Genomic DNA, 23,950 nt, shown 5'->3' on the forward strand with positions numbered 1-23,950 from the left:
TGCTTGCTCAATTAGATCCCCAAGGACAATAACTTAGGGGTAAATCCCGGATTAGTCAGGCACAGGGGATCAGCTCGGATTTTTAACCGCCCGGCTGAATTTAATTTTATTTATAGTAAAGCCTACATGCTCTGGAACGTCAGACCTTGATAATTGGAAGAGTTGAAGAAGTTGTAGAAGACAATACTGCATCGCTAAGAAATTGGGTTACAAATAGTAAAGTTGTTTTCAGTAAGTTAGTACAACCGTACGAATCAACCTCTCCATTGACTTCTGAATTGCGAATATTTACCAAATTTTGCAAACGATAAATGCACAACTGCGGAAGCCAAGAGACAATCAAAGGAAGGAAAATAAGGAATGATATTTTTAATTAAATAATTATGTGCAACAGTTTCTATAGGGAGTCAAATGCATTTATGCATTATTCATTAAAAATTATTTTCATTTTATACAAATTGAATGTTTTATTTTAGCATCCCAACCAACGAAAACGAATTATATTCATAGTGACAGTTATATGATTTATATTTTTTTAAATTATTTTTTACTGTTTTATTTAGTTTTATATATATANCAAAAAATATGAGTGTCCTGTTCTGAAGCTACTCGACAAAAATGGTGTAATTTTATGAGCAAAACCATGAAATAAATTGTTAGTTAAATGTTATGAGTAAAACCGTATAATAAATTGTTAGTTAAATTCATTATATGAAAAAATTGTATTCTGGTGGTTTGATCAATTTTCTACCAAAACGTTAAAATTATTATTTTTAAAATAAAAACTATTGCATTTTTGATTTCAGTTAATTTGGTTTATATTAAATTAAGTAATAAGTAGTAATTAATGTAACGACAATAATATCTGTAGTTTGAAGAAAAATATGATTGTCCGGTTCTTTTGTCTTCGACTGTACTCGATGCTACCCGACGAAAATCTGGAGAGTGGGGATCGCGTAGTGTAGATTAGGGTAGCATAGCATAGCATCGGGCAGATGTGCACGGGGGTAATACAATTTTATGGAAAAATGGACTTTAAATTTGCGTCGGGTAGCTTCGAATGGTGTTGCATCGGGTACGTGTGTTCCCGGCTTTAGAAAGATATGTTTCGAAAGTATTATTTCAGGATATATTTTAGGATATTTAAGGGCAAAACACCTTAAGATTTAAAAAACTCTTTCGATGACATCTGGTAATTAGATTTTTTCTTTTCTTTTTTACTTAAAATTATACATATTTAATATTAGCATTTACGCATTTACGCACATGGCCGATTAGTGCGTTTAAAGCGGCACCAATGGCTTCATTAGTCGGCTTTTACGAAATTCACGTAATCGCTTGCAATTATAAGGGGGACCACTTTTCAGCGTTACTTGTTAATTCCATTAAAACCCTTTATACCAAATTGTAACTTCCTTAACTGTCTTCGCTATTGTCGATTAGTTAATCCGGTTTTACAAATTATATTTTTAGGGAGCCAGAAAGTAAGAAGCAGAAAATTGCAGGCGGCTTTTTCACATGACGACAAAGTCAGATAGCTCAAATATATATACTCGAATCATTCATTTCAAACTAAGAGCCGTATCGATACAAATTTAATATACACATTTAATTAATAAAAAATAGTTAATATTTTTAAGCCTTTGTTAGTTGATAGAGCAATAAAAAATTATCGTTCACAGTTTCCTCATGAAAAAATATAAGAAACGTAAAATATAAAAATATAAACATTTTTTACAAAAACAAGCCCGAAGGGCACTTGTGGACACTCTCAACTCGACACACAAGAATGACACATCTATACGGAAAACAAACACTTTGAGCCCTGAAGATGATCTCAAGAAAGATCGAAACGTTGGCACGATAAAGAAAATGTTTTTCTAACACGTACGTCACACCAGACCTCATCTCACGATATTCAAATAATAATTCGTATCACTCATTTTTTTGGGGGGCCTAGAAAAAAAAAACGATAGTCATTACATAGTGAGACTGAATGTATTGTTTAGCTTGTGTTGTGTGACAAAGCCGATGGTGGAATATTGAGTATTGAGTGATGTAATTAGGAAAGAATCTATCCAACAAAAACCCAACCGTGAAAAAATGTTCTTAATAAATAGGTATTTTCATTTAATCAGCTGGTCCAGATCATGCACGTCTATTTAAATTTTTGCTTAATAAATAGATATTTTAAATTAATCAGCTGGCACAGATCATATTCGTGTCGGAAATTTATTATTTATCGTATTCGTTTTCATTAAATACGATTTATTAACATAATTATTAACTACCGTGGGCCGTTTGGGCCACCAAAACCACTTGTTCAAATCAAGAATATGTACGCGCAAAAATTTTTATGTGAAATGTTGTAATGAAAGTTAATATTCTTGTTTCATTGATAGATGACGCACTTAGAACTACCGTAAAGTGGCATAAGTTTTAAGAAACTTGCAGTTTTCAAATTTTTCCCTTTACTTACAATACCTTTGTTATCTACCTTTGTACCAAATATCACGTTTCTACCTGTAAAATGATTTATAATTTTGATGATAAGACTACCCCCGCCTAGCCACCCCTAATGCGGCCTAATTGGAGAAAAAGCAATATTCAGATTTTTCGATTCAGTACCTTATAATTTCGACGATCAGTAAGCCACTCAGTAACAAAAATGCAAATTTTGAAATTCTCCCCTTTTGAACAGGATTAATATTAACTGCTCATAATTTTACAATTTCCTAAGCAACCTTCTTTAATTTATGATTCAAATTTCAAAAGCTCATCTTAAGAGGAAGCAGAAGTATGAGGATGAGAAAAACCGGGTCTATTGGTTCATGTAAAATTTAATTTTACAGTTTTAAGATTTAAGGGTGAGTATGAGTGTGAGTGGGTCTGGATCTAGAAACTGATTGCGCTGATAGCCACTGGAGCCGACCTCAGTGGCTAGAAAGATACGATCGAGGTCTGTTAATGTCTCTGTAAATTTTTAACTAACACTATATTAATTAGGAATAATAATTTTACATTGCATTGCAGGATTTTTACACTTTTTAAATAAAATCCTAATTTGATAATTGGAGTGTAGAAATGAATGTTTAAACCAAATCAACGAATGCAGTCAAAAAAGCCGCTGTCTAATTGAATCGAGTCTAGAAAAACTAATAGCTCTACATTAACTATAATATTTGATTATCGTGTTGATTGAATATCTGATCTGTGAGTGAATGAATTCATGTGATATTCATCGCTGATCATCTCTGATTCCGTTGAGCTTGCTGGTTTATTCACCGTCCGAACCCTTTCGGATCCATGCTCTCTTCAGCAGCGGAACAGTGGTGATAAATAACGAAACTGATTCGTTGGCATTAAAAAAATTATGTACCATACTCAAGAATCGGTAACCAAGTTCATTTACTTCTCTGCTGTTGCAAAGTCGTGTTTGTCTGATCATCTCCTAAAATCATTAACGATTTTTGTAGTGATTAATCGAAAACAACAACTCTTACCCACTTTTTCATTTTATTTTTTCCAAGAGTGTTTTAACTATAAGGTTATGTGAACCCTCGGGTGCCAGTGTTTTTAAAAACGTAGGCCATTTGTAAGTATGTTTAATTCCGGAAATGGTTGGTTTACTTGAAATGTTCAGGTACAACAAGTACAAGAAACCACAATCACGCTAAAAATTCACGCGGACTCACCATATTCAAAACGCTACCAAGTATTAAATAACAAAGCATCACTGTTTCTTCTAAACATCAGAATAGAGGACCCAGATACTAAATTATTATTTACATTAAAATCATTACCATAATAATATATTAGATTGTCCGGAAAATTATGAAGGTTTGTTATATATATATACATTTTCTAAAAGAAATAGTTCTATTTTCTCAATTTTGTACTATTTTTTATTCTAGATCGATTATTATCATCTTAGAACAATTGATTTAGAATCAACGTCATCATAAGCCATAAATAACTATCACAAAGCGTGGATACAAGTATTGACGTATTTTATAGTTTTTAATCAAAATGAATTGCCCTGTTTAAAATTTAACAGAGGGAAACTATGTTTTTAATAAATGATGGGGAAAACAGAAGAAAAAATGGTTGATTAAATCAAATAGCAGGGGTAGTGAGACGGAACTCTCACAAAAACGCCAAGTAGGGATTCCGGTGAAAAAGTCGAGGACAATATACAATAGTACGACAGGCATGAGCCTTTGACGAGGATTCTAAATTATACTCAGCTGAAAAAGGACGCGCAATACACCACTACCTTAGTCGATTAATTAAACTAATCTAACTTATTATTGCCTTAGAAATAGTAGTTAATAAACGCTCCGAAAGATAATTCATTTGTGTCATATGTAATACTCCCTTTTCCCGACAGAAGTCCAACTACTTTCAATCTCTATTCTCCTGGAACTGGGGCAAAGTTACTTTCTATCTTTTCAATTTTGTACAACCAGCTTTGAAACTAGCCGCAAACCTAGTAAAATATATGTAATTAATGAATCGGGTTTTACTTGTTCTAAATTTTAAAATGTTAAAAAGCACATTAAGCGGGAAACGCACTTACCCCATGCAACGCTGTGCGATGCTACCAAATGCTGCCCGACGCCTTGTCTCGTTTTGGTAGGGTGTGCACATCTATGCGACGTCAAAGCACGCCTCGTACAGTCCAACAGCATGTATCGAAATCGCAACGCCTCTTTCGTTCTTAATGCACTATTTTGTGCAAAACCGTTTAATAAATTTTACTTACATTTTATGAGCACAACCATGTAATACATTGTTAGTTAAATTTTATGAGCAAATCCTTGTAATAAATTGTTACTTAATTTCATTTTATCAATACATGGTATTCGGGTGTTTTTGATCAATTTTCTGCCAAATCATTAAAATTATTTCTTTTTAATAAAAAATTATGAATTTTTGATTTCGCTTAATTTGGTTTATATTAAAATAAGTATGTTGTAATTAATATAACGACAATAACACGTACAGTTTGAAATAAAAATATGACTGTCCGGTTCTTTTGTTTTCGACTGTACTCGATGCTACCCGACGAAAATCTGGACAGTGGGGATCGCAGAACGTAGAGTAGGGTAGCGTTGCATCGGGCAGTTGTGCCCGTGGGTAATACAATCTTACAGAAAAATGAACTTTGGATTTGCGTCGGGTAGCGTCGCATCAGGTAAGTGTGTTCCCCATGCTGTAAAAAGGCAGGCCAAGTGGAGGTAGGCAAAAGTTCTGTCTATTGATGCGTTCCCGTAATACCGAAATAATCATAACTTTGGACATTTGGCGTGACTCAACCGAACACATAATTTTTTACCGACTCGACTCCGTTTTCTTGAATTGCTTGCCGATTAATTATGCACTGTTCAAATGTTGGGAATGTGTACTTACTAAAGGAATGTGCGGTGAATCTATATGTTCCTTCTAATAGATTTTTAATGTTAAGTTTATATTGCTGAATAGCATTTTAAAAAGGGTTGTAAAAAATTAAATATAAATTTCGAAATGACAATGCCAAGTTAAATCCTAAGAGAGTATTATTTACTATTCGCAATAGCAATAAAGCAGAGGTTTTAATAGAAGGCAATAACATAATGGCCAAAATTTCATGTCCACTTTTTCTTTAATAATTCTAAAGTTTGATCCAAACCTTTTCTGACGACAGACGAAGTCGTTGACGAGGAACAATATTGTAGATTGCTTTTTATAGAAGTCGTGAAAAATTGTGAAATTTCTTCTTGCGTGTTGAACTTACAGTTTGGTCGTCGTAAAAATTCTGTCTTTGCATTGTTTATTTTTTCAGTAAAGTTTCTCTCATAGACTCAATATAGTTTAACAATGAAATTTTCAGTAATGTGGGTTTTCAAAATTTTTTCTCATGGTTTGGTCGTTTTTCCTTCGCGGTTGACAGGATGATAATGCAAAACGACTAAAATGCGAGGAAAATACTATTGGAGACCTGGACAACTACAGGATCAACTTCTTAAATTGGATACTTTTTTGATAGACAGCTTACAGGTACAATGCAATAGACAAATTTCTGCCAAACAAATTTATAAAAATTACAATAGCTTTGAGAATGGAAAGGAATTTTATTTGGCAAATAGGCAGTACAGAATATAATCGTCCTCCCTGGTTAGATCCAAGCCACTAAACTTAGTAATAACTGCAAGATACGCTTTGAAAGGACGTAAGACGGAATTTGTCAGAAAATGAAAATGTTGAAATTGTAAAAACCTTTACTTATTATTTTATATTTTCAAACTTTATTAAACAACTAAAACTTGCTGCAGCTTTTTTCTTGAAAAAAGAAAAAATAGGATTTGATTTAGGCCTATTTGAAGAATTTTTTTAATGATCCAAAAATATTTTAGATGAGTAAGTAGGGATGCTCAGATTTGTGTCGGGACAGATGTTGTATTGTAGTTTGGAATTCGGTGAGGCAGGGAAGGTGTCCACCTGAATAGTCGATCTATCACGGACGGACGGACGGACGCAATCTTCTCGGCGGAAGTTGGGTAAAAGTGGTGGAAACAGGGGCGGGGATCAGAGCGAAGGAGAGATAAACATCTAGAGCAGGATAAATGGAATGAGCGAGGGAAAGAAACACCCTCCCCCTTCAGAGGTTATGATCATCTATCAAGCTAATGATGGATTAATGCCAAATAATAATATTGATAGTTTCAGTAAAAACGCCAGAGCCGTGCAGTTTTAATTCTGTCCTTTTGCTGATAGAGTTACAGGGAATTTTAAACGAGGGATTTCCATCCGCTGGGGGTCCTACCGTTGACATAATGGAATTTGTAGCCGCAGGTGTTGCGTATCATGTATGCACACAGCACCCGACGGGAATAATTTTTGTTTCAACTCTTGGACCTCTTTGCTATCAAAAATTTCAAGGCAGTTTTCTTTCCAGAACACGCCAGAAATTCTTTTTATCTTACGGCATTTAAAATAAAAGCCGTCTCCAATATGAATTTTTTGATATGCAGCGTTTGTTTTATTAGCTTTACATTCTCCCGTACAAATTAACCGGACAACCCACTTTTACTCTATTGGGAATTTGCACAGGCACACAAAGTAGCTATTATTCACGATAATTCAGTTTTGTCAGTAAATCTGTTCTAATACTTCAGATCCAAGCATCCTGTAAGCTGGGAACACACTTACCCGATGCAACGCCATGCGACACTACCCGGTGCTACCCGACGCTTGTCACGTTTCGGTAGGGTGTGCACAAATATGCGAAGTCAAGCTCACGTCACGTATACTCACACAGCGTCTATCACAATAATCACTATCACAATCGCAAAGTCTCTGTTGTTCTTAATGCACTATTTTGAGCAAAACCTTGTAATAAATTGTTTGTTAAATTTAATGAGTACAACATGTAATAAATTGTTTGATAAACTTAATTGTTTTAAATAAAGTTATTCCGGCGTTTTGATAAATTTTCTGCTTAACTATCATAATTAAATAATTGTTATAAAAATTTATGAATTTTTGATCTCGTTTAATTTGGTTTACGTTCAAATAGGAATGTTGTAATTAATATAACGACAAAATTACATATACTAAGTTTGAAATAAACTACAAAAAATATTTAAAAAGTGTCCTTTCGGTCGCTACTCGAAGAAAACGGTGTAATTTTATGATCAAAACCAAGAAATAAATTGTTAGTTAAATTCATTATGTCAAAAAATGGTATTCCGGTGTTTTGATCAATTTTCTACCAAACCATTAAAATTATTTTTTTAAATAAAAACGAATAAATTTTTGATCTCGGTTAATTTGGTTTAAAATTGGAATGTTTAATTAATATAACGACAAAATTACGTATACTTAGTTTAAAATAAACTACAAAAAATATGAGTGTCCTGTTCTGAAGCTACTCGACAAAAATGGTGTAATTTTATGAGCAAAACCATGAAATAAATTGTTAGTTAAATGTTATGAGTAAAACNTATATATATATATATATACACACATATATACATAGGAGTAGCCATCGCGTTGGGAGAAGTGGATTCAGAGTGATGGAGCTTATTTTCATTAATACAAAATGTTTAAATAAATTTATTTAATTGTTTTTATTTCATAACCATAAACCAGAATAATTTTCCGGCCAACTGAATATTTGGTGTTTTTTTTCGATGTGGCAAAGTTGACTGATTTTTAAATTCGTTCTAATCGTACCTGATGATAATCGGGCATTTCCTTTTTTTTAATCGTATTTTCTATAATAAACTTATTAAAAAGGAAATTGCATGTATTTCGCGAGTCATGAAACAGAATGAAGAACTCTTTACAAGCCGGACCCACAGCTCCTCTCTCACTCTCTCTCTCTTTCTTTCTCTCTCCCTCTCTCTGTCTGTCTCTCTCTCTCCCTCCTCCCACCAACTCCCTCCCCCTCTCTCTCTCCCTCTCTCTCTCCCTCTCTCTCGCCCCCTCTCTCTCTCTCCCTCTATCTCTCCCTCTCCCCCTCTCTCTCTCTCTCTCNTCCCTCTCCCTCTCTCTCTCCCACTCCCACCACTCTCTCTCTCACTTTCACTCTCTATCTATCTGTCGAGCTATTTATCTATCTATCCATCCATCCACCTATCTCTCTTTGAAATATAACATTTTCCGGAATTCAAATTACGCCGAGTGAAATCTTAATTATGGGGGGGGGGGTTGAGGGGGACTGCTTAGGACCATAAAGAAAGGGCGGTAGAAAGAGGATAGCGTCAAATCTTGCTTGGAGATGCCCCGTTTCGCGACTTTACTAAAACGGTCCGCCATAAAGTCTTGAGACCTTGTATTACATACAAACTCACCCCTATCCGCCCCACGAGGGCCTAAAAGGGGGTGGGATTATCTCGAGGATCTTTTCTGAAATATTGCCTTTCTCCAAGGATCGCATGTTGCCCGGGTATTTAAATAACCTCGGGGTAATAAATAGTCCCGACTCATGTAACACCCTTTCGCAGCACGGCCATTTTTATTCCGACAATGCGTTCTCACCTTAATGGTCATCATTAGGCGACAGGTTTCTTTATTTGATTCTATTACAAGATGGTTAGAGGAAAAACGTAAAATAAATTATTTTCTTTTCGTAATTTTCTAAAATTTTATTTATATATTTATTTATTTTTGGTATAGCTCAACAAACAATTAATTCTATATTCAAAATTTTTGACATATGTTTCATTTTTACATAACGCATTGTTTCTGACAGTTTTAGCTGTATGTTTGTGTACGCTTAATGTTCAGTTCTGTGGGACTTACTTGACGGAAAAATCATCATGTTGATGAGTGTAAATAAATTACGTATGATTACGTCGTGATAATATTCGTGTAAAAAAAACATGCTATAGTTTCAAGTTTTATCAAAGACGGAAATTAAAAAAGCGTTACCACATCGTTCCCGAGAATCTTGTTTCGTTTTGAATACGTACTAAATTTCCCCGCACGAATGCAATGCTAATAACTTATCGTGCATGGCCCCTACTGTTTGTTTATATTATCTGACTATATGCTAGTCACGCTCCCAATTCTCTGCCCTTTCTGAAGAATATAGTAGCCACGAGACCATTGGAAGCATAATGATATGCACCTTACACAAAATGTTTATTGTTTTATTTTTAGCTGGTGATTTTTGGTAGGCAGAATCTCATTCGCGAGAGGTCACTTGAGCATTGTTTCGATTCTAAAGCCGATGTCAAATACGAATTGAAAAAGGGAGGTTGAACCAGCCGGCCATTCATCACAGCACCTGCCGTCGACAAACAGGCCCTACAAATTTTTCAGACATGACACGAACATCCAACAAAACGAGCTGGTACAAAAGAAAGAGTCTTCTGTTTTCCCTTGGTGACATTAAGTCAAAGGGGCCCGCATGACGGTCGATCAAGAGATCGTACTGTCGAAGCGGAGCGAGTTTGAGTGCTGACAGCCTGAAACTGACGTCCCTCTTCCCTCACATAAGTCGGTCAACCCACGTCTCTCATCATTATAGTTTCACATCGCGTTAACAAACGTTTTGCCCATTCCAGTAATTTGGTTTTAGTACAGCTCATAAGAGCTAAATCAGTAGATTCAGTGAGCATGCACAAAATAATCGGTACAGAATTGCGTATATAAAACTATCAATTCATACACGTTCCGTTACAGTTTGATGAGGTGATTCTCACCACATCATGATTTTCTGTGACCGAAACTACAACAAAGTTATATTATTAACAATCCACATTAGATTTCGTGGTCCGATTGACCAAATTAATTCTTTCAATTAATTAATCTTTATGTAAGGTATTGGTTCAGATAAAAAAGTCAGTGTCACGAGCGGGATTCGAACCCACGATCCTCGGCTTGAGCTATCGCGACTTCGATGCGCTTGGACACCAACTTCCCATCTCAACCCCACCATTCGAATTTACCTTCCTTTTGGACATTTTTCAAATGTCATGTAATCTATTCAATTCTTGGCGCTTATGTACTTCATTTTACTTATTAAATCCATTAGATTTCGTGGTCCGATTGACCAAAAAGCTTCTTTCAATTAATTAATCTTTTGGTATTGGTTGAGATAAACAGGTGTCCGAGTAGATCAAAATCGCTATAGCTCAAGTGGTAGGCAGTGGTTTATTTAGCCGAAGGTCGTGGGTTCGAATCCCGCTCGTGACACTGACTTTTTTATCTCAACCAATACCTTACATAAAGATTATTAATAATATTGGTTTGTGCAATGCCCTTGCATTGTTGAACCTACAAATCTACATATTGGAAGAAAATTGAAACCTTGTTAAAAAAAAATTAAAAATTTAACAATTTAAAAAAAAGTGCAATATCAATACAGTCGTGCGAGGTTTTCTTTTATTTTGTCGTATATCCTGTCTACTAATCTTTCTTATTTGTTTTGTTCTTATTGTCTTACTAACCTTTAGTTTAGACATTATGTAAATTAATTTTACGGCAATATATTTAAGATTTCATTTTTTGGTGCAATTTGATACTGATACTCCTTTTAGATAATTATATTTCTTGCACCAAGTTTACATTTAAAAAAACAACCCAACATATTTTAATATACACTGATTTATTTGCGGAACGAACCTCCGTTGGATAAGATTTCAATTTATTCTAATCAAATTGTTGTATGCTAAGTACACGAGGAAAATAAAACGAACGTTTGACGAGAATACATACGGACGAACAAAAAGAATCATTCTAATTTTGAGATTGCATTTCCTTGTAAAAGCATTCAACCAAGATAGTGCTAATATAATCTGTATAAAAAGAAAGAATTGAAATCATAATAGAAATGTATTTGGTGAGACAAGCAATTGAATAATGTTACTTTATATTAGTGAAATCCACTTGCCCTCAAAAGAAGAACTTTAACCCAGTGGCTATTAATCAATAGTTTTAACGAATTCTTGAAATACGGGCTACGCGGCTTGCTTGCTTTATAAGGTTTAGATACAATTGGCGCAAATTTATTCAGATATGTTAATACAACGATTTATGGCTTTTTCCTGTAGCTAGATGAAATTGATAACCCTCAGTTAAACAATTGTTTTCCGCAACACAAACGGTTCTGAACGGATGATCCGACAAACCCTCCAGTCAAGGGTAAACAGGAAGAGTGATGTATGAAAATGAAATTTTGCCCGCGGCCGGCTAAATAATTCAAGTGGTAGGATGCCGATACAAGGCGAGGATTTAATAATGTACACGTATGCCCTTCTCCGGTATGCTTTTTGAATGAATGATGGATCCTGAGAAAGAAAGACCTCAACCTGTGGCTCCATAACTCCTTTCCGACTAAACGGATACGAATCGGTCGTTGTCTGATTTTCTAACGTTTTTTTTTCTTCATTTCTTTTAGGTACCTACATGCAAGCATGGAAAAGGGGCATCGCCATCCTCACAGCAGGCAGCGTCAAAGTAAGCCCAGACGAAAGGTTCAGGCTCGTCGACGGCTACAATCTAGAAATCAGGGACGTCCAGACTCAAGACGCTGGAGACTACGTATGCCAGATCGCGACACTTCAGCCAATGGAGATCACACACACGGTTGAAATTTTGGGTAAGGTCAACATTATTTTATCCAATGTCTTCAATTTCTATTACATAAAAAAAGTTTATGAAAACTAATCATTGTCCTCCTACTCTCGCTGCCCAATTTTCTTCAGCGATGTCATTACAAACTTTTGGTGTCACTTGATCAATACGCATTCGCTGACTTCACGGTTGAAAACACATTTTAACACATTGGTGAAGACAGCAGTTTTGAGATGATGAAATGAGGAATGACACATGAAATCTGAACATTTTTGAACAATATCGAAGATAGAAATGCACTGTTATAAATTATCACACATTTTTGTTTGCAAACGTTAATATAAGTATGTAAATAAAATACGTTTATGTAACTGAATTTATTGTCGCTTTGCGTAATTTGTTAAATATTAGCCCGTTATAACGATCTAGATGTTGCTATTATAAAGAGGGAAATATAGTTAATAGCTCCATTATATTTCGTGGTCCGATTGACCAAATAACTACTTTCAGTTAATTAATCTTTATGTAAGGGATTGGTTGAAATGAAAAAACTAATGTCACGAGCGGGATTCGAACCCACCACCTTCGGCTAAATACGCCACTGCTCTACCACTTGAACTATAGTGACTTCGATCCACTCGGACACCCACTTCCCATCTCAACTAACCTTTCGAATTTTCCCTCCTTTTTGCCATTTTGTTGTTTCTTTTAATCTCATATAATCTGTTTGATTCTCGGCGACAAATGAAATGGCCACGGAGAGCTTTAGTGAAGATATATTTCGTTTTACGCATTAAATCCATTATATTTCGTGGTCCGATTGACCAAATAACTTCTTTCAATTAATTAATCTTTATGTAAGGTATTGGTTGAAATGAATTGTCTTCGATGTGTGTAGCACTCGAAAAAAAGAGATAATACAAATAAATAAAAAAGGGAAATTAAAATAAAATCGAAAAATACAACAATTACTGAATTTAAAAAAAATGGCCCAACTAAATGCCATGTCATCATGCATGATTTTTCGTTTGTCACAAGACTGTTTTATTTTTTATTTTATTTTTTATTGGTGAGAGGAAATGGTTAATCTAGTTAAAATGCCAATAATCGAGGATAGGTTTCCACGTACGGTATCCAAGTCGAGCAAGACGTCACATCGAGTTGGCATGGGCTTAAGGTGGCCATTCACGATCGCTCCTAGCAGTCCAAACGGAGCGACGCCGTTCCAAAAACCACGTCAATGGCAAAAAGTAAAAGTGGAGTAAACATCTCCGTTCTCAAAAAGTTAAAAACGTTTATTCTTTATTGGGAATAACATCCAATCGAGATTTTATTGTTGAGGTGATTGAATTGTATGAAAATTTACCATATTTATGGAAAGTGGTGGACAATATTACCACGATAGAAATAAAAGAAATTCGGTACTCAACCAGTTGGTCGACCTAAAAACAATGGATACAAATGGAGCGAGATGCGGTATTGATAACCCCTAAGCGCTGAGCAGAAATCGTAGTTCAGAACTTCAGTTCTTCATAGTTCATCCCTGTAGCGAGAAATCGAGATATGGTTGCCAACCTTTCATGTAGATTGATGATATCTCTCGTGACTGCCGTTTGTTTTCTAATCAAGGGGGTAACAAGCTGGAGTAAATATAAATAACTCGTTAATCGTTTTTTTGTAAAGTTTTGGTTGAAATGAAAAAATAGTTTCACGGGGTGATTCGAATCCACGACATTCGGCTAAATACGCCGAAATAGAACACTAAATGTAATGAATAAATAAGACGTTTCATCCATCCTTAAATAGTTCCTCCAATCAGCGGGTTCAATGGAAAGATCGTTCATTAAATTGATGTGGGTATTACGACTTCTGTTCAGGTGCCACTTCTTACACCATTTCCTCTTCGGTTTTTGCTTTTAATATATAAACAAACAGCAGCGTAGCACAAGAGCTCGTCATCCATTTTGAGAAGGTAATTCACTAGATGACGTTCCGAGCGACTGGTTGTGGAGCGGTCGTGAATGCCCCCTCAAATTTCAGGAACTCCAAATAGAGTTTTACGGCTTGGCGCGGTTCGATTTGGAGAGATCATGAATGGCCACCTTTATATGCACGTTCCTGAGTTTCCTTGCGCTGATACACTGTCCTAATGTTTTGTGGCGCTATTTATAAAATTTTGGTGCAGCACTCCATCCGTGCTTCTACAGGGGTTGTACCGCTCAACGTAACGGGAAGGAAACAAATAGTTAAAGCGTCAGTTAATATAATCAATTGATGAAAACGACTGCATGTTTGCTTTTCTGAAGAACTATAGGATAAGAACTATAGAACTAGCAAAGGACTAAACTCTCAGTTTAGAAAAGAGAACAATTGTAACTTTTAAAAAATTAAGGCCAATTGACGTGGTTGTTTGTTGTTTAATTAATTCTTATTTGGGTTTAAACAGTTCGTATTACTTATTTAATTAGTCCGTTTTTAAAGTAACAGTTATATTTTTGAATAGAAAATTATAAATGTCTTAATAATCTTTTATTACAAGTAGTTTTAATTTTTAATTTCGTCTTGCTATTCTTGTAAATTGTTCAAAACGGAAAGGGAATGCTCACCGTTTTAGAGAATGTGTGAGATCTATATAGATGTCCCGAGGAGTTTGAATGTGCTATTGCTCTACTTTGAAAACGTTCCAGAAAAGGTAAAGAAATAGCACAAATCCGCAACTTGCTTACACGGGCATTTTGTTCGTTCAATCCCTCCAAAGTCCAAGTAAAGAACTCTATTGGAAATAAACAAATAATTAATTAATATATCTATCAAAAATACTGAAAAATATTTTGGGAAATGTGGTTAAAACTTTCAGTTAACAAACCGCGTGTAAAAAAAGTTTCTAATCTGATAGATAGTTTTATTTCAAATCTGTTTTGTACACAAATGATTGAAACACACCCCACTAGTAGTAGTTGAAATAGAAGATTTTATCATTAACCTGAAAGCCAATTGGTCGATTGTTTGTGCCGACTAATTTACTACTCAATTAGTTGGTACAGTTTGTCAATTTGCCATAATGTTCGTTCAATCGTTAATACGTTCTTTTCAGAAATGCGCTGTCCAAGTCATTGCTTTAATTAATAAAAATGTATTCAACAGTTCAAATTTATTTTTAATCTCAAATTTTTTCATTATTTGACTAGTTCTAACTTATACTGTACACTTTAACCGATATTTTAGTTTTGATTGCTTAATTCGTAGTAAAATATTTGTCATTACAAAAACAGTTGAATTACCAAAACATTTCATAACAAAAGATATAGCTGGTACATATTTGAAACAATTATCTTGTAGAATTAATCAATAATATCGAAATAGAAGAACAAGTATTGCTAAGGAAAAAGTAAACCGTTTCTTAAAAAATTGGAAAGTTTTAAATTGAAATGTAACAGCAGGAAATGAAAAAAATAATAAAGATATGCGTAAGTATTATTCGAAAGTTAAAATAAATATCGTTGGATATTTACAGTCAAAGTTTTTGGTCTGAATGTAAAATAGGGTCTGCAGTTCTGCGATGATGGGAGGGAACTTTATTTATTATTTTAGCGGGGAAAACTTGCAACCCTAATGTTGCAAAGGGTGAACCCGGCGCTCTTCAACTTAAAAATGTAAAAATATCTATAAACGTGTCAAAACACTAAAAAAATTAACAAATATTTACGTTTTAAGAATTACAGTTCGTAGTAAAACATAAAAATAAGTGTACACAAATATGAGTATAGTGCGGTTGTCAATCAGCTTTTCATTTATTGACAAGACCATACATGCTATATCATTTCAAGTAATAGCGTATTGTTTGTATTTATACATTTCTCTGTAATAGAGTAGGCGTTCATTTTCACAAAAGGTGGAATTTTACTTTGGATTGATATAAGCTTAAATCTGCACATATACGTACAAAGTTAAACCTACTCGATATATGTTCCCCCGCAGGCTACCGGCAATTCCATCTTTTTAACTTACAATAAATTAACGGCAGGCTGCTAGAATCACACACCTTGAGAGTTGGCTGTGTTTTAGAAAAGAGAAAAACTCCCTAGTCGGTATTAAGATCTCGGTCTGTAAACTTAGTAACAATAAATTGTTGTAAACAGTAAATGGAAGTCTTTCAGAACAACCCATCACGCCCCCACGCTACCCCTGACAGCAGCCGGCATCAGACCTCGGACCTATCCGTCCGCCCCCGAGGTCAGGCTCCGGTGCCCTCAACAGCTAAGCACCCAACGCATGCAGGTCCTAGGTTTGTTGGCGTCGGTATTTCCATCACCCATGTTTTCAATTCTTTGTGTTAAATTGTAAGATGCCAGAAGTTAATAAAAAAGGAAAATTAATCATAATCAACTCTTTCATTCAAAATGCACTTGAAAAGTACTAACAAATGACACGCTTCAATTCATGCCGACATACCTAACTTGTGTACTAACGTCTAACAGCCTACAACTTTATAGGATATGGGATGTATCTATTATGAATGAGAGTATAAGATCAGGTCAGAAATTAACAAAGGAAATGCATTGGTCTGATTTAATTAATGCTTACTTAAAAATAAAAATACGTGTAACAAAAACCAGCTGTTAAATTCATGGCTGCCATGTTGGTTACCTACGCCCTAACGGAGAGCAATGTGACTACATTTTCGACCTAACACCTAACATTGGCGTTGGCCTGTTAGATCGAGCAATGTTAACTAGCCGATTCTTACAAGCCAACGTCGTCATTTTTCTCTATCTAACACGACTTAACAGGGTTAACACAAATATTGTGATAAATGATAAAGATGGGAGCTCAGGGATGAAACCCTGAAGGTAAAAAACCAACTTATTTTCTAATGTGGAGCTTGTGACTGTATTTGACGCCTACCTCAAGACTATTAAAAAAAAAATTACGATTACCAAATTATCACTCTCTAGGCGGTCCAGAATCATAAAGTTTATAAATTTTTTTAAAATATGTTTTCAAAGTCCTGAGGAAGGCGTCAAATACAGCCAACATTGGAAAACAAGTTGATTTTTATAGTTTTATGCTTTTAATTAAAGAATTGATTTAGTTAAATTTAAGTAATTGTTTAGTTGATAAAACAGGCTTTCGTTGATGCTGAAAAAATGTTACTGGCAAAAGCAAGTTGCCATTGTTGCAGTGGTCCATCTCCAAGCCGTTAATAACAAAACCCTAGGGAAGAGAAAGATGAAAGAAGAGAACTCCAGGTGTGGACAAAAGGGACATGCCACTCATTCGCCGATTTGTCATTTCGACGTCTCGGACATTTGTTATTTTGGAAGGATTAGGTGTTCTTTTGCCGGAGGGATGGTGTTAAGAATAATATTTTCTGCCTGGGGCGACTTCCAGAATTCCACGGGGGTCTTAAGGGAAAAGTTTTAACAATAAAACACGAAAAATAGGAATCGTTTTTTTGTAAGGAATTTTCCGATTACTTCAGAGAGGGAATTTCCCGACAACTTGTCTCCCAGCTGACAAATCTGGGCCCCGATACTTACCTCTTCACAGGATAGTTTTTCCCCCGGAAATCTCTCGACCTGACGAGATGATCATTAGTTATTTTCGGTTTTCATTATCTGACTCGAAATCCGAAAATTTGTAAAATTAAGGTTACGTTCCAAAAATAAGATTTTTAATCTTGATTCATGATCAAGTATGAACATTCAATAAAGCGGATTAAGATTTCCACAATTATTATTCCCAGTCGTAGTTTAGATAGGCTCTTCAACATCAACAATAAACAGTTAAACAGTTAATAAATAGAGAGGATTGCAGCCCGATGCAAACACAAGCAAGTAATTTAATTAAAATGTTAGGATTAACAAATTACAAGGTCAGCAATATTTTATGCTATAAATTAATAATTACAATTAACATCTTTCAATTAATTAAGGTTTTTAGTTGAGATAAAAAAGTCAGTGTCACGTGCGGGGTTGAGATGGGAAGTTAAGTGTCCGAGCGGATCGAAGTCACGATAGCTCAAGTGGTAGAGTAGCGGCGTATCTAGCTGAAGGTCGTGGGTTCGAATCCCACTCGTGACACTGACTTTTTTATCTCAACTAAAAACCTTAATTAATTGAAAGATATTAATTGGTCAAGCGGACCACGAAAACTAGTTATTTCCAATTAACATACTAACTTTTGGGGCTTTAAATATATATTTTATATACCTTGGTTGGCAAGATACAATTGTAGGTAATATTTTCTTTCATAAAATTTAATCAGTCATAATGGAATAAATCGCTTTATGTATTATATATATTTAATTAGTTTTCTGTTCATTATTAATTATTAGTTCCAATTTTTATGCAAAGACAGTTTTAGCCCCCGGAACAGACCTTGGGAATGTTGGATCGAATCGTTTTCGACGAAATTTGAGATCACCTGTAAAAAAAAACTTTAATACGTCTATCTGTAGGCATATTTAAGATTGTTTTTCCTGATGATGACCTTAAGGTAGGTCTAAAGGGGGGTCTAAAGTGTTCGTAAGTGAAAATGTAATCGATATTTATAATCCATGAAACAAAAACGATGATGGCAAGCCAGCAATAGAAGATCTGCCTTTACATTTTTTCAAGCAAAACTTTTTGTCGCTTGATGCATATATGATTATGTACAGTTTGTGTATATTTGCGAGAAACAAAGAGGAGTGTTCACCAATTGAAAATTATGTAAATTGTAAAAAAAAAACTTGTGGAGGAGGAAACGCTGTAATGTAGAAGTTTTCCGTCAAAAGATTTTTGAGATTATTGTCACAATGCACTGTCTGAAAGAAATTATTTAGAAATACACGTTTCCGTGAAGAAAATGTATCGTGTGTAAAAGAAAGATTTTATACTCGGCACTGCATACATATTGATCCAGTGGAAAGAAAATCTAAAATAACTTTAGTATCAGAAAGCCGTTATCTTCCCGTTATATTGTGGGTTCTTTTAAAATGTTATTTACAGAATACTGCCTGATGTAATATCTCTTCTCAAGGCCAGTTTATAAAATGAACGGCATCAATTGCATTATTATTTCGCTTACTGTAGAACTGTCATAGTAAATACGATTTTCATTTGAAATAATAAATATACAAGAAAGTTTTGAAGTGTGTTATTTACATATTTCTTTACACAACTACTTAATAACAACCATTTATTGGAGATAAAACTGAAAATCATTTCACCGCGAATATGCCACACTGTAATTTTTGAGTATTTTTTCACAAAAAATAAACTTATGATTGGTCAGTTAAATAAATTATTTTTTATCTTAAGGCACGCTGTTCCCCAGAAGACAACAAAAAACGCCCTTTCATAAAAAGTATTTTTTATCTAGCGTTCCATGAAACAGAAACCCTGAAATCGATACTTGTAAAAACATAAAGAATACATTTTATGAAAGTGTGTTTTTAGTTATCTCCGTCAGTGGAATAGCGTGGGTTAAGATAAAAAAATCATTTTTAATAACAACTGTTGAATAGAAATAATATAAACAACAATATCAAGCTAAAACAATCTAGTTTTTTATTAAATAAATTAAAAACCCAATTCTTTAGATTGTGATTTTTTCCCTCTGTTTTGTTTGTTTTGTAAATGCACACAATAAAGTGTATGGTAAAAGGTGTTTTAAGATCAAGTCAAAGCTCAACCGAAGAAATCAACATCCGTGTAAATAAAGATTCATTATAAATTCAAATGCTAAATAGAGTTGTTGATAAGGCATATCATTACAAATCATAAATTATTTTCTACAATTTTATTCTTTACTAGTTTTATTATATTATTATTATTCCTGTATATAAGTATTTTTTTGAACATTAAAACTACCAAGTCATTGTGAAAATTCGTTTAATTTTCATGGCGGTTTCACTCTTTACTTGAACCCACTTCAGTGCAGGTACAATGCATAAAAGGATGGCAATAGGATAGATTAGTTTACAAGTGAAGTTTGGAGTCAGAGCTTTATTGCAATCAGAAGGGATATAGCTAACTAAGATAGCAGGTTTAAATGTTAGGGCGTGAAATGACCTTAGCTAAAACGCCCTTGAAAATTAAAAATAATAGGGGTATTCACGATATTTGTAAGATGTTAACTCGTGCTAACTCGAATGGAGAAATGTCCAGTAAGATCGTGAACTCCCCCTTCTTTTCTTAGCATGTTAAACGTTAATTTTTCCGCAATGCTGCGCGTGGCGTTAGGTAGAACCATAAATAAACCTATAACGGTCCTTGGACGCTTGTTGTTGTTTATTATGGTTTTGTTTTTTGTTAAATTGTAAGATGCCAGTAGAACTCGTTCATTCAAAATGGTATCTATGCACTCGAAAAGTACTAACAAATGACACGCTTCATTTCGTGCCGACATATCTACCTGTATCCTAACGTCTAACAGCCTACAACTTTATAGGATAGGGGATCTATTATGAATGAGAGTATAAGGACAGGTCAGAAATTAACAAATAAATGTGTTGGTCCGATTTAATTGTCGCGTATTTAAGAATAAAAATATGTGTCAACAAAAAACAACTGTTAAAATAATGGCTGCCATGTTGGTTACCTACGCCCTAACGGATAGCAATGTAACTACATTTGCGACCTAACATCTAACATAGGCCCTGGCCTGTTAGATCGAGCAATGCTAACTAGCCGATTCTTACAAGTCTACGCCATCATTTTTTTCCATTATACACGACCTAACAGAGTTAACAAGGTTCACACAAAGATCGTAAATACCCCTTATAACATCTTGTAATATGAAACTCCTTCTCCTTTTATTTTCGTTGTTGAATTCATGTGAGGAATTGTTATTGATAATATTGTTATTCTTATTTTATTGTTGTAGGTTGTTTTTTGATATTAAAATTTATTTTTTTATCTACGTTTATGGAATAGAGTGGATCAAGATGAAAAATTATATCAAATGGATATCCTAACAATTTTTAAATATTTATTTTCTATAAAAATACTTTGGAATTTACAGTGTGCAAGCATTGCTTTCTCACACATCGATATATTGTATTGTCCTTGTTCCTCTTTTGCAAATTTTAACCTTATTGATAACATAAATCCGCAGTAAATCGGGTCAGAACTGGATCAGAGAGGAACGCATTTTCCTTTCAAGAAGAACCGTTTAGTTCTCTAGGTTTGATTACCGTTTTTTTATTGAGTTTCCACAGTCAATAATTTATACAAAAATATTAGCTTACCATGTGGAAAAATCTGCATTTAATCAGAATTTCGAAGGGCATACGGGAAGAATTTTTAGTATCTCATCCTTATTTGGTTCTGTGATATTTCCTCGTATGTGTCAACGTCATTGTTTCGTGCGAGTTGTATAGGGCAAAAGTCAAGAAATAAAATAACATTTTAAAAACCTTTCGCATTTACAAATATAATTAAAAGACAAACATGGCTTATTTAACTCTTAAAGTAGGTCAAAACTGTTAGCTAAAACAAAGTTACAAGAAAAGTAAGCTGGAGTTTTATTTTCAATTTCTATTACACCCGTAATTGCGTATTTATCTTCTAAATAATATTTGGCATACGTCTTTTGGAGGAATTGTGCAAAAATAAAGCATGTTTTTAATATTTTTGTTAAATATTTTTTAAATCTTTAGTTGGCACATAGCGCATTGCCGAATAACTCTTCAAGTTGTTAGTTAAGTTTATTTGAAAGTTTAAATGAGAAGACCAAATTCGAAATATACAACTGTGCACTCGTGTAAAATTAAAAATTTAATGTTTATTGACTATAGACTAAGAGCGGAAAACAGTACTCGTCATTCTCTATATAAACATTCGTGTGGTGTTTAGGTCCGGTAGTCAATGATTATTAGGAGATCGTGAGATGCGATCTGGTGTGATGTAGGTTTTTGAAAAACATTTTCTTTCTCGTGCCGACGTTTCGATCTTTATTGAGATCATCTTCAGGGCTCAAAGTTTTTGTTTTCCGTGTAGATGTGTTATTTAAACATTTGTGTAGTATAAGATCCGAAAGAAATACTACTCGGTTGGCTATTAAAGATTAGATGTGAGTTATTCACTTAAATAAATATTATTTAGATGACGGCGTAAAAAAGTGCCCGTTGTGTAACCGTGGGGAGGATGAAGATCTTTATCATTTTGTTGCTTTGTGCTCTATCCTAACAGAGTACTATTTATTTTATAGCAGTTTATTGAATATTTAGACAGAAGGAACTTTGGTTGTTTAGTTAAATACATAAGAACGCCTGGCAATTTAACTTCTCAAGTGTACCCTATACCTAAATTAGCATCTGTTAATGGCTATTTGATTAAAATGTCTCCGTTTTGTGTACTTAGATCTGTCTATATAAGTAGCAACATTTAATTTTTCGGCAGTTGATACTAATTTTATTGTACTTATATTTCATTATTATTTTTATTTTCCTTTATTTCTACCAAGATTGGTTATTTTTGTTGTAAGACAACTCCTCATATGGCCTCAATGGCTCTGAGTATGTCTAGGGTATGGAATAAAAATAATTGAATTTGAATTTGTTAATAACCAAAAAAGACCAATTTAGACAACATAGAAGATGAAATAACATTAAAGGAATGTGTGAGAATACAGTTTAAAGGTCAAATGATATCCAAATACTGTTAGTATGATTTATTGACTCTATTTTCTTTTTAATTTTAAACAACAGCTTGCATATCATATATAATAATAATAATATAATATTTATATCGAATAATTGTGGTACCATGCTAAACCTGATCAATCGGAGTTTCCAGACTGCACAGTGAAGCAATTGTGAAGTTCTCACCGAGTGTATTAATGCAAAAGACCAGTTATGGGGTCGTTTTAGAGACAAAAATTATCATGTTCCAAAGGTTATTTACCCCGTTTTCTCGGAAATCCGGTGTTACCCAGATAATTAAAACCTATTTACGGCTCGCATAATTTATATTAAATTAATTGTTGTTATAAAGTGTACGGTGTTGGAGGGGTGAGGCAGCTGTCCCTCGGTGTTAATCCTCCGGGCCAATTATTAACCCCTTTCGCCTCCTCGACCGACACCTCCAGAACAGCTACGCGTCTTCCCGGTCCCCGATGGAAACCTCCATGAATACACAAATAGTTCATGCATAATGCATCCTAGATGGACTTCCTCTCCTCCCGGACGTTTTCCCTTTCCACAACCCCGACCAGGACAATTATATAAATTGATTCAAATACTGTCTCCACGGAAATCAAAGCCTCTTTGCCTCCGATTCACCTAATCCGACCCGGCTTTGCAAACAAACCGGATCCAAACGGGCTAGGGGAGAAGATTTCCCGCAGTTTGAACCTTCGGCCACAAAAAATATCAAACCTAGTTGAGGCAGAGGAGAAAGCCCATTCCAAATCGTTAATCACAATATGTCAGGGCGGCAGAAAACATTCATTCAGCATTTTTTAAGTAATAAAAAACAAATTGAATAACAATTTCTAAAAATGTATATTCATATTTTTACTTTAATTGCCATTTAAAACCGATTTTTTAATGTTTCCAAGTTATTTTTATTTGTAATAGCCGACCATGAAAACATTTTTACAACAGTTTACATAAATAAACGTCGAGTCGGAAATGAGTTCTGCATTCGCTGACATTCGCTGATTTACCAAATATTTTATAAACTAATAATAACATATATACAGGGTGAATTGCTACTCGTGCTACAAACTTCTCCAGTAGATTCTTCACCCTAAAATGAACAAAAAAGTTCATATTGTCCATGGTCCGATTCTCAACCATTTCAGAGTAATTTCGCTTTTTATCGATTTTGAAAGATATCACGTCCTGGCGTCGGAAAATCGTGATATCTTTTAATCTAAACATTTCTCTGAAAAT

At 34.4% G+C, this 23,950-nt stretch overlaps 1 protein-coding gene across 6 annotated transcripts in view; it reads left to right on the plus strand.

Moving 5' to 3' along the window:
* The window catches only part of LOC106667909 (limbic system-associated membrane protein), a 400,209-nt gene that overhangs the window by 218,235 nt on the left and 158,024 nt on the right, over window positions 1-23,950 (plus strand). For all 6 annotated transcript variants that reach the window (XM_014396178.2, XM_024228913.1, XM_024228912.1 and 3 more), the window contains exon 3: window positions 11,891-12,091. In XM_014396178.2, the coding sequence (XP_014251664.1) occupies window positions 11,891-12,091 (201 nt within the window). The remainder of the gene's footprint in view (window positions 1-11,890; window positions 12,092-23,950) is intronic.

The sequence above is a fragment of the Cimex lectularius genome, unplaced genomic scaffold (assembly GCF_000648675.2).
Source record: "Cimex lectularius strain Harlan isolate CLEC.00 unplaced genomic scaffold, Clec_2.1 scaffold219, whole genome shotgun sequence".
In the NCBI taxonomy this organism is placed as follows: Eukaryota; Metazoa; Arthropoda; class Insecta; order Hemiptera; family Cimicidae; genus Cimex; species Cimex lectularius.